Consider the following 12655-nt stretch of genomic DNA (forward strand, 5'->3'; position numbering starts at 1 on the left):
CCCCATCCTGTCAAGATTTTTTTGGATAAAACATTTTTTCCTTGCTAAACTTTTTTTTTTTTTTTTTTTTTTTTTTTTTTTTTTTTTTATGTCATAAGCTGAGGTTGTGCTTTTGACGGAAATCCTCTGCTCAGTGTGACTGCGCTACAATAAAGGTTTCAGCTCTTAAATATTAATGAAATCAGGCTGGAATTCACTGAAGTCCACCATGAAACCTCAGAGAATGAACTGAGAAAAAGCCTTCAGATGATGCAGATGTGCTATGAAGTTCATTCAGAAGTGACTCAGTTTCCTCCCAAGTTCTTACATAATGTTAGGCTGAAGCTGAATCCCCCAGATGTTGCGTATTTGAGACACAATGAGACATGAAAAAGAAAATTAAAGAGAATCATAATAGAGCAAAATTGATAAGAAATGACGTAGGAAATTGGATGATTCTGTTCAACATTTACATTAAACTATAGGACACCATGCAACACCTGTGTGTTTGTCTAACACATTTGGATTTATGAACGTTTAATATCTATTTCAACAACAATAAAAAAAAATCTAATTGAAATAAGCGAAGAAAATTGAAAATGTTAATGAAATATAAAAAAGAAACTCAATAAATTACAACAGCTCCACATGTATTCCCACTTAGAGTAATTGAAATTACACACAATTTTATCACATCAGGTGCACGTGATTAAATGGTCTGTATTAAGTATTTTGAAGGAAGTTTACTTTATTTTAGACATTTTGCTGATGGTGTGCTCCTGACTGTTTAAGTGAGAGAGAAAAGCATAATGAGACACAATGAGATGCCTCAAAGAGCAGGACTTCTAGAATAATGTTCTTTGGATAGATTAGTCTGAATTATTTGCACAACAGGACTGAGGGCTTTTTTTGTGTAAACAAGCATAGTTGGAAAATAATCTCAAACCAGGTGAGAAGCATAGAGCTTCATATATCATGGTCTGGACTGTTTGGCTGCTGCAGAACCTGCCCAGCACAATAAACATAGAATCCACCGTGAAGTGTATCTGAGGGTGTTTTTTGACGAAAATGTGAGACCATCTGCAAATATGCAAATGCAATAGAGACGACAATAGCCCAAAATATACCAGTATTCCACCAAGGGTTGGCTGGGAATATCGAAAGGCAGAGATCTGTGTGGAGTTGAACTCCAGATCTTGATCTAATGGAGATGCCATGGGGAGACTTGAAGCAGGCTGTAAACTCAAAAGATCTCTTAAAAATCTCACAGCTAAGAGTGAGGGGTTGGACACTCTCTTTTTTTTTTTCTAAGACTAATGGTAGAGACCGGTAGGTCCCTTTAAGAAGCATCTCATTAAAGTTATTTCAACCAACTATATCAACTAGGGAGTGTTATCTTTTTTTAGAAAACACACTTGGTGGTTGATGGCTCTCTTTGTAGCAATCCCTCTTCCTAAAGAAGCGTGAAGCGACAGTGGACAGTTTATTGCATTGTGTCATTACTTTGGTGGAATACATCATTGTGAGTGTGCAGGTGCGGACAGTTTCTATATGTTAAAGACATAAGTTTGAAGCAGGAGTAGCTCCTTTTGTGGCTTCATCTAGGAGAGACGCAGCTAAATATATAGAGGCTGATCCAGAAGTAAAATACATGTTTACTCACAGCAATGCTCCTTCACTTTCTTTGTCTAAGAGACAAACTCAACACAGGGTGAAGTAAAGTTCAGTAGAAAAACAACTGGTCAGTTTTTGTCCTTCAAACTGCAGGTTCAGATAACAGTGATTCTTTATTTTATCTTTTTTTTTTTTTTTCTCTGAACACAAAGCTAATTTCTGCTCCAGCGTAGATGTGCAAGCGATTTCTTTTCTTGTTACAACAAAAATTATTCTGTAAACTGCCCCCCCCACCCACCACCACCACCAATTCGAATGTGTTTGACAAAAATCACACGAAAAGAGCTGAAGTCACACTGAGCTGCAAATGGAGCTTAATCATAAGTTGTCTAATACGAACTCCCTGGGAAAGAATTACAAATGATCTTTTCTGTCATCCCTCATCCGTGTCAGGCTCCCCTCTCGCCAACGGGAAGATGCATCTGCACAGCTCAGTAAAGAGGAAGTTGGCGGAGGAGAAAGGCTACGTGTTTGACAAGCGGCTCAGGTACAACGTGCGACAGAACGAGAGCAACTGTCGATTCAGAGACATTGTGGTCAGGAAGGAGGAGGGCTTTACGCATGTCCTGCTCTCCAGCCAAACCACAGACAACAATGCTCTAACGCCAGAGGTGAGAGGAAAACCTGCCAACACTTTCTTCCTTTTTCATTTGTCTTGTCCCTCTTGGGGGTATTGTTCAGTGTTGTATTGGTAAATAAAGTTCAATGCAACTTTTAAACGCCTCACATTTAGTACTGGGTTGCATTTAGGAATAATCGCTGCGCTGTCATGTGAGCTCATTCTTACAGCATCATCCCTACATATTACAAAACTGATTTCTATCCATTGAACTTTTTTCCACATTTCGCCAGATTGCATCCATAAACTTCAGTGTATTTCATTGAAAATTCACTGGGTAGCCCTCCCTAAATAGAACCTAATCCAGTCAATCACATTCCTGAACAGACACCACCTGTGTGTAGTTATCATGAATTCAGTTGTTCTGTCCGGACCTCAGATCTTTGCCAGAGAATATTCATGAACAAACCAGCATGGAGAACACCAAAGAATCCACCAGACAAGTCAGGAATGAAGTTGGAAAGTCATTTAACCTGCTAAAACCCTTAAGACGTGGCCACCTACATGAAACGAGGCGAGAGCAATAATCAAGAAGCCCATAGTGACTTTCAAGTAGTTGCAGAGATTCACAGCTGAGGTGGGAGCATCTGCAAATCTAAGGGGGGGGAGTTTTTTTTTTTTTTTTTTTTTTTTGCAAGGCACCGTAACCACTCCAAGTGAGCTTTTTAGGAGCCAGATCGAGGAACAGCAGTTTTGTGTGACATCTGCCCGGTGTGACAGTGTCAGCTGCATAAAGCTGCCATTAGCATACTTCTGGAAAAAATGTCTTCTGCCTCCTGCCAAAGCCAGCTTCAAAAAGTTTGCTATGAGGGCTACAGGCCATTAAATCCAGAGTTCAGCCATCTGTTTTCACAGAGGCAAGATGATACTTGAACAAGTGAAAAGACTGCGCTGGTGATTCAAAGAGGAAAGAAGCTTTTGAGAGAAGTGCAGACCCTAAAGAAGATTTCCAGTGTTTCAACTGATCTGTTCAATGCTGCACAAACATTCAAGTATTTCCAAGAGGATCACTCTGATTGCAAAGATCTATATGTTTGTTTTGCTTTTTTTGCAAATTTCCTTAGTGCAGGAGCGTCTTTAAAAGCAACAAATATTTTTTTGGCAAGGACTGAATGCATTGCACCCACTGGTAGCGGGGTCTCCCTATTTTTAGAAGCATTTCTGATTAGGTCTGGTGTACCAGCTGTGTTCTCTCTACAGGCATAAAAGATGCAAAATCTGCACCAAGCTGCGTTTGCCTGTATTTTCATAGTCTCCTCGATCACCTGCTGACGCTACGTCAGTTAAACTCCCTTCACAAAATCAACCTGGAGCGACAGTTTGAACAGTACAACCTGCCTCTAGAGGTTTCTCCCAACTTAATCTGGTGTCAAATAAAGAAATGACTCTCAACACTCTGAACACAGAAGGTGCGCGGAGGATAAATTCTCTCCATGAAACAGCATTCAATTCTACAAACTGAATTGTCAGTGGCAGTGAAAGTAAAAAAATAAAAAAAAAAAACATAAAAAAGGATGAGTGGCAATTCAGGATATCAGGTAATGGCTTTCTTCTCAGCTGCTGCGTGCATTGTAAACTGGCTGTCTGCAGGATTCCACCAATATGAGATTGGATGCTTATTTCCACAATCAGTCAGCAACTAGCTGCTGCATCTCCTGTGGATTGATTAAGTTGCTTGTTCTCCAGCTGCATGCCAGCAACTCTTAAGTTGTCGTGGCCGTTTTTGATTTTGGGAAATGTTTCATGGTAAAAGTTTACACATACACGTTTGTCTATTTTTGAGCGTTTATCTCTTTCTTTTCATTTTCAGCATTGCTTTAATACGTGTTTCTAGAGTTCAGGGTTGGGCAGATGATGATGTGGTGGATCACAGTCATCCACCTCAGCCTGATAACTAACTCTGAGCTGACGGGTTTTTTCTGCTGCTCACATGTTACTCTGAGCCTTCACACAGGATTGTCCTCGCTTTGATGCAGTGTGGGCAAGGCGGCCTGTACCTCACAGGCACTCAAGTGGCCGAAGCGAGGCTGTGTTTATGTGTGTGTGTGTGTGTGTGTGTGTGTGTGTGTGTGTGTGTGTGTGTACTTTCATGTGTGACAGTAAGCCCATAAGATGTGGGCTTATCAAACAGCTCTGATACGTCCTTTTGTGCCTCTCGGTCTTTGAAGCTGCAGAGACAAGACAATCTCTGGATGTGCTTGCTGAATGGGTTCACTTTAGAAAATCTGGAAATTTATCCCGGTGCATTTTTCCCAAGCGCTGCTTTAGAGGAAGGAAAATCTTTCCGAGGCCTTAAGTAGAGCACTTTTTCCTGTTACAGAAGCTAATACGTCATAGTATTCCTGTTTTCTGTGCTGCTGCAGAAATCATTGCTTTTCAAATCATTTCTGGTAATGTTTTAAGGTGGTTTGACTATTACTTGCAGGACAGATATGAATGAAAATGATCTTTGGAGTACACCAGGGATCCACTCTTAGAATCCTCCTGTTTTCTTTGAACATTGTCATAGCATTCGTTTTCCCTCTTATGCATCTATACATCTATTTATTTCCTTCTAAACTCAATTTTACATACAAGCTGCAAGATATAAAATGCCGGATGGGACTGAAGTCTTAGCTGTAAAGTCGGACCTATCCTTTAATTTTAATTTTTTATTTTTTTTCCAATAATCACTTTATCTTAAGTAAGCATGTCAGTTTAGTTTTTTTTTTTTTAATTAAATGCAGCTTTTGAGTCTCACGAAGGTCAGTTCAAGTTAATCAAATAATGTACTGTATCCTGAGATAGTGATTCATGCAAAATTTAGACTGTTGTGACTCATTATATCTTCATCTGAGCCAAGAAAGCTTACACTCACTACAGATGGCTCCAAAGGCTGCAGCCATACTTCTTTCCAGAACCTTAAAAAAAGAGACCACATTGATAGAAGACCATCAATAACTACTCTGGGATCTCCTTTGAAGAGTTTCTCAAATCTCCAAACCTGTCTCCCACCTGGCTGAAAAGGTCAGCTCCAGGCCACACCACACATTTAGCTGAGGTTGAGGTTTGTCGGTCAGGTTATTGATTTTCCTGAGTCTCCGACATGCAAACTCATGTTTATCTCCAAAATGTCTTTTAAAAACGGAGTTTATAAGCAGGTAACCCATGCCTTGTGTACAGTAAGCTATGTTTTACATGTGTTCAAAGGATTTTTGTTCTTCTGAGATGTCATTTTAATTGCAAGTTTAATTTGTTGCTTTTACTTGTTTGTCCTCTTAATTATTTTAGATCTTGTGCAGCACTTTGCGACTTCTGTTTGGAGAGGTGCAACATGAGTACTTTATTAGTAGTAATTGTAGTAGTAGTTAGTTAAAAATAGTGATTTTTTTTTTTTTTTTTTTTTTTTGCAAACTAATATTTTGAGACATCTTTTTAAGACGACCTCAAAGCGATAGATCTGGTAGTCTTTTCTACAACATATGCACCAATTTTACAATATGTTTTGTGAGCCAGTTCACCTGTGGTCTATTCAATAAAACGTACCCTGTCCATGGACACACACACAGAGAGCGAAAAACTCAGAGCTGCTGCAGCACCATTAGGGGTAAATGCTTGGTTAGAGTCTTTTATGAAAGTCCTTCAGGCAGTGGAAGTATTTCCAATCTTTGATATTTCATCTATTCACTTTGAAAAGCTCTTCAGTTGCTTTGGCAGTGGTTGCTGGCAATTTGGCTGCTTGCTGCCTTCCCCATTGCCATCTTAAATGCTCACCAAGGAGGTGGGGGCCCGGGGGATTCTGAAACCTAATAGATACTTCCTGGTTATTATTATCGCTTGTCTTTGTAAGTGTAGCTATCTTTTCTGCTTTGTTGTTATTGTTGTTGTTTTACCCTTCCTAATGTCAGGTCAGAGTCATAAGCATCCCCTCGTGATCAGTTATTTTGAAAGTAAAAGAGCGAAAATAAAAGACTTTCCTTTGCTGACTGCGATGAAATGCAAAATCTAAAGCAGCGGAGACTAGATGATTGTTTGGGGCGTACATATCCCTGACTTTTCACTTCCAGGAAGCTGTTGTTCGTATAGTTTCTGAATCGGTGCCATATTTGTTTGTTTCCAAACACCCTCAAGATGTCTCCTGGCTGCACTTGAATGTCACTTCGACAGCGCCTCTTCCGTCTTTCACACAGAGCTGATCCAGCATCTGTTCGTCTTTGCTTCGTGTTTGTGAGCTGGGTTTTAATTTGTCTCGCTAAAATGCCATCATTTGTTATGGAACAGAGAAAAGCAGCTGTTTTTTTTCCTATCACTACCAGCGGGCATTGCGTCGAATCAGATTAATTTCCTGTACGCTCGTGCTACTGCTGAACATAAAGCCTCTTCCGTAACCCGAGTTGTTTTACAAGCCATCAATCTGCATTCATCAGACACTCGATGTGTCTATCAAGAGGGACGGGTCTTTACCATGTCTGTAAAAAGGCTTACATCCCTGCAGCATAGGGGAAATATAAGCTCAGACTGAGGTCACGATCAATTGGACAGGACAGATTATACGCTTGATGAGACGTGGAGAATTAAGTTCAATTTGAGGTTGGATATTTAATATAGGTCAAGGGTGATAATCTGATTAAAACGTATTATCAGGATGCCGATTGACTGTAGATGGTGAAGTGGGTGGCGGCTGCAGTTTCTAGGGAACCAATATCAGCCCACTCCGGTCTTCACTGCATGAGACAAAGGCCAAAACATACAAGTTGATACAAATACTTCTATTCTCATTTTAAGTGATTTCTGGTGCTTCATTTTAGCGTTTTTGAACTGCAAATTTCAGGAGGTTTAAAAAAAAATAAAAAATTTGAATATGTGTTTGTGTTAAGTAGGGATGTAGTTTGCTTCAGCTACAGTACAAAATGAATGAGTTGTGATGCTGACATGGTAAAGTCGGCAGCTGTTAGCAGCGAGGCTGTCAAACAAATGAGATGCCGAACAACTTGGCATGTAAATATTTTACTCACACTCCATCCTGGGAGAATATTCAGAGCTAAAAGTAAAGTCTTTTTCAGTCTGAGATTTTTTTTTTTTTTTACAGAAAAAAATGCAAAAAAAAATAAAAAAAATCACTCAACTGTTGAGATGAAGTGAAATGTGGCTCAACTGTAAATGAAAAGTATACCTGAAACTGCATTCAGATTCTAATATGCAGCCCAAATCACATAAACGTCTACACAGTGTCTTTCAAAAGCATTCATACCCCTTGAACTTTGCCGACCACAAACAAGTACATGTGAACACAGCACCTTTTGAAGTTTTACATAAAAAAAGATAGAGTTGTACTTAGTCTCCACCTCTCTTTCAGTTCTTCTTATTTCCAGCTCCTCTTTGCAGAATAGCTCAAACTTAGTCAGATTGGATGAAGATCATTGATACACATCGATTTTAAAGTCACTACAGATTTGCAATTGGATTTAGGTCACTTTGAGTGCTTTATTTCCTGAGCCCTTCCGAACGCAATTGGTTGCCCTGGATTTTTATATAAAGGCGTCAGAGTAAGTGGGGCTGAAATCAAATGCATACTTTTCAGTACAAAAATGTAAACCGTGTAAAATAATAATTTCACTTCCAAATGATGTACCACATCATTTTGGTTTATCAGATTAAGTGCTTACGAATTGCACTCGTGTTTGTTGTTGGGTGACACAATGGAAAAAGCTCCGTTTCAAGTCGTCCACTGATTTAAGTCAAGAAATGCGTTACTTCATCTTTATGTTGCTACAGAGAGCTGACGTGTCGTGATGACTGAGATGAAGTAATGTAAACCGGTGAGGAATATTTTCCTACTTGCAGCAGAGCTGTGGAACATCAACAGGTCGACTGTCGTAGCTTTTATTGGACCTGTGGCAAATCCTTAGCTTCGGTGTCTGCTGTCTGGCTCCACGCAGGTGGACCATTTCCAGGACCAGACAACTTTGTCCTGGCAAATTGTCAAATTGTCTGTGACACAGTCTCATGTTCCAATTTAAGATTTTCTTTTCTTTTTTTTCCTGTTCTTATATTTTCTAAAAGGAGCTAATTTTGTAAAATCTTCTGGCTCACATCTCATTTAAAGTTATTATTTATGACCGAAGACGAATTAATTCACTTCATTTTCACACCAAACATTTCCTGCCCTTTAAATTTGAATTCTACTACATTTGTTGTTCTCATTTAAATAAGCCGAAACACGATGGGATCAGCCTGCTATCGGCTTGTGAAGACCATTGTCTGCCAATATTGCAAACATTTCTCACTTGTCTGTTTGCTTACTCCTGCCTGACAAAGTTTGACATCTTTCCATCTGTCTCTACAGATCATGAAGGAAGTCTGTCGAGCTTTGGGGAATGCTGCTGCTGATGACAGTAAGCTGTTACTCCTCAGCTCTGTGGGGACGGTTTTCTGCAGCGGCCTGGAGCCCTCCTACCTCATAGGGCGTCTGTCCACCGACCGCAGAAAAGAGAGCAGCCGAATCGCAGAAGCTGTACGGTAAGACAGAACCTCAGTCTTTTCATGATACGCACTAGCTGTGGACAGAATCCACACTCATCTCTCCGATACCCCTTCAGGGACTTCGTGTTGGCGTTTATCCACTTCAAGAAGCCTATTGTTGTGGCAATAAACGGGCCCGCTTTGGGTTTGGGGGCATCCATCCTGCCTCTGTGTGACGTAGTGTGGGCTAGCGAGAGAGCGTGGTTCCAAACGCCATGCGCGGCCCTCCACCTCACCCCCTCTGGATGCTCCTCTTACACCTTCCCTCAGATTCTGGGTGTAGCTTTGGTGGGTCTTCGGTCTATTTTTTATCTAAATAAACCACACGAATAGCTCATTTTGATAAATGTAAGGATTACATGACACGCTGAAAAAAAAAACCTCTCCTCTAACTGCAGGCCAATGAGATGCTGTTCTGTGGAAGGAAACTCACAGCACAAGAAGCATGTAGTCGAGGTCTGGTGTCACAGGTTTTCTGGCCAACCACATTTAACCAAGAGGTGATGCTGCGTGTTAAGGAAATGGCATCGTGCAATGCTTTGGTAAGGCTTAAACTTAAAAAAAACCATGTAAGACTAACCTTTTTGTGATATATAACCCTAATTAGCATTCCATTGCTCTTCTTTTTGTTGTCAAAGGTTTTAGAAGAGTCTAAATGCTTGGTGAGAAGCATCCTCATCTCCGTGCTCGAAGAAGTGAACGAGAAAGAGTGTCAGATGCTGAAGCAGCTGTGGTGTTCAACCAAAGGACTGGAGGCGCTCTTCAGCTACGTGCACAATAAGACCAGTGAAAAGTGACCATGCGGAGTCTGAAGGACGAATCCGGTCGACGTGAGTCTGAGGCTGCCCGAGCAGGGATGATCCAGAAGAGGATTTTCAACGCTACCGAGGGTCTTTGGTTCACTCCATCAGAGAAGTGTTTCTGGACTTTTGTCTACTTGTCTCTCTAAAGAACAAAATAAATCCCATCATCATCATTTTTTGTACCAGGGCTTCTTTTTGGACCCACTGTGTAATAACGTCCATGTTCTTTATGTAGCAGTAGGGGCCGGGTGAACATCACAGAGGGACTGTCGCCGAGTAATCACACTGCAGATGATAGAGAAATCATATATATTATTAATATATCCATATATTTATTTCAGATGTATAAAGTAGCTATTTTCTGTATTTGAGCTGCATTTTTGGGTGGGTTTTGTTATGCTCACCAATGTCTTGAGTTGAAGGGTAAACCAAAGTCTGGTTAAGCAGTCTGTTTGGTTTTTGACATGCACTTTCACATTCACTCCCATGTATGAAATCTAAAAAAAAAAAAAAAAAAACTACTGCTGCTAGTAATTCAGTCCGAGGGATTGTTCAAGAATAGAGGTCAAGAAGTGCCACAATTTAATAACAAAGATGACCTAAATGTGGATCTCAACAAATAGACCATGATGATTCATACCTTTCAGAAATTTTGAGTTAGTTATTTTTCATTGAACCAGGCAAATGGGAAGTGTGTGTGTGTGTGTGTGTGTGTGTGTGTATATATATATATATATATATATATATATATACACACACACACATTTTTTCCTTGTGATGAGCTGCATGTCTAAAGTTGGAAAGCCTCCATCCCATCTGTGCCCTTCTCCTTGGCGCCCTCCACAGACTTTCTCAAAGATTACTTCCAATCAGAAGAAGAAACTTGTTGGTAAAATGAAAACATTACTTGAAATTGAATTCTGCCTCGGGTATAAATTATTCTCAGTTAAGTTGTGCAAAGCAATCTTCAGTCAACATGTGTCTTCTTTCTTCTTTTTTCTTCAGATTGTGTAATCCTGAGATATATAAATGATAATTGTTTGAAATGACATCTACCAAACTTTACCAAACTTTTCTGAATCTGAAAAAGTAACGATAACACTAATTTGTCCAATTCCCTCATAGCTGCACTTACGGTGTCTTACTCCTATAAATTATTTGTGGTGTTGGAACTATCAGTTAGGATAAATAGTGCTGGTTATTGGGGAGATGTGAAAGGTTTTTAATTGCTTGACACTCAATAACTAAAGCATTTTTTTCAGGATGAATAAAAAATGTAAAAAAAATATATATATAGAAAATTTAAAAAAAAAAAAGCTTTGTCTTAGGATGTCAGTAAAAATGTCAAAATTCAACATTTGTCACTTGAGCCAGCCTGGTCCTGATCTGCATGTAACAATGGAGGATTTCATTGAATCTGATATTTTGCAAAATGTATTATATTAAGGGATCTATTTTGCTTTACCAAAGTGTATATGTATGTAGGTCTGTGTAAGTCGTTTAGTAAGAGATGTCAATAATTTTACAGTGAAGAGGTATTTGCATGTAATATATCGTATTGTACGTACTTCAGGGTATGTTTTTGTAGCATTGTAATTATTTTTGTATTTATTTTAGATAATAATTAAGGTGGTGAGGTGTCATGTGGCTTCCCTTTGCTTTTAGTAGCACTGCAGCACTTTTCATCCGTCTTAGCCTAACTTATATGCCCCAGAGGTTACCCTCGGATAAATTCAGAGTAAAAACTAATTTAAAAAAAGCTTTTGTGTTGATTACTTTTATTGTAATTGATCAGATGAAAGTCAATTTCTCATCTTTTGTGTTTTGCTGAGACCTATGGAGGAGAGCAGCTTGAGAAAATGAGGTTTGTTGGATTTTAAACATAAAACTGTTATTTAATAAGATAAAATTGGTTTTGCTTTTTTTTTGAGTTATGGATTGAAGGGAATTATGCAAGATTTCATACAGTTTTTTTTATTGTTGTTGTTGTTTTTTGTTGTTGTTTTTTACCAAATGACAAAAGCTGAGTTAAAATTTTTAATCAAAGTGAAGAACAAGGACATTTTCCCAGAATTTGTTTTAACAAGTAATCCCTGGGGGTTTGTAATAACTATATATGACTGTAAGTATAAGATTATAGAATATGATAAAGATGACAGCTCTGAGATTAAGCAAGCGGGACCCTCATGCTGTGATTACTGTCGGTGAATGCAAAATCACTACATTCTGGTGACTTTCTGACATATTGATTCCCTGAAATGAGGGTTTATCTATCTATTTATTTATTTATTTTGTTTCATGAACGTATCCAAACTTGCCCACTTGGACATGTTTTTAACAGGACTTCAGATCTAAATGTTCACGTTTAAACTGCTTGATAATTGAAGACAATCGGTTGTTACTTTTGCCCCATCGCTGATCATAAATGACCATATTTCCACCAAGTGTCTGAGTTGTTTTTGCTTATTATTTTTAATCACGTGTGTTTGGGTGTGTTTCACGTTGTTTTCCCTTGTTTGTCTAAAAGCACACCTTGCAGACTATTTCATGTTTTGGTACGGAAGAGGATTAGGACCACTGGGGGAAAAAAAAGTAAAAAATTCTGACTTTTTTCTCAGAATTCTGAGAAAAAAGTCAGAATTCTGACTTTAATCTCAAAAATAATCATTCTGACATTAATCTCAGAATTCTGAGAATAAAAGATTTATTTAGTCTCAGAATTCTGAGACTTTTATTCTCAGAATTTTTTCTGAGAAAAAAGTCAGAAAAAAGTCTTCTTTTTTTCTCAGAATTCTGCATTTAATGTCAGAACTGTTTTATTTTTTTATTGTTTTCCATTGACCCTAATTCTCTTCCTTAGTTTTGGTGCTAAAATGCAGAATCAATATGTTTACAGCTCCATCCAGCAGTTTTTGTTGCATGTTTTGTTTTGCATTTTTATTGGTGCATTGCTGCCATCTTCTGCTATAGATAGTGTGTTAGACAAAATTCAACCCCCTTTTTTTTTTTTTTTTTTTTTTTCCCCAGTGGTTTTTCTTTGTTTTTTTTCCTCCTTTTCACCTTTTTTGTTTTTTCTTCC

At 38.7% G+C, this 12655-nt stretch overlaps 1 protein-coding gene across 1 annotated transcript in view; it reads left to right on the plus strand.

Moving 5' to 3' along the window:
* Window positions 1–9749, plus strand: part of LOC106951228 (chromodomain Y like 2) — a 34839-nt gene extending 25090 nt beyond the window's left edge. Inside the window, exons 3-7 of the mRNA XM_015038618.1 lie at window positions 2047–2264; window positions 8598–8770; window positions 8851–9061; window positions 9172–9315; window positions 9412–9749. Coding sequence (XP_014894104.1) covers window positions 2047–2264; window positions 8598–8770; window positions 8851–9061; window positions 9172–9315; window positions 9412–9570 — 905 coding nt within the window. The 3' untranslated portion in view covers window positions 9571–9749. The remainder of the gene's footprint in view (window positions 1–2046; window positions 2265–8597; window positions 8771–8850; window positions 9062–9171; window positions 9316–9411) is intronic.
* The last annotated feature ends 2906 nt before the right edge of the window (window positions 9750–12655 follow it).

The sequence above is a fragment of the Poecilia latipinna genome, unplaced genomic scaffold (assembly GCF_001443285.1).
Source record: "Poecilia latipinna isolate Pla-1442-1.1 unplaced genomic scaffold, P_latipinna-1.0 Scaffold448, whole genome shotgun sequence".
NCBI classification, from domain to species: domain Eukaryota; kingdom Metazoa; phylum Chordata; class Actinopteri; order Cyprinodontiformes; family Poeciliidae; genus Poecilia; species Poecilia latipinna.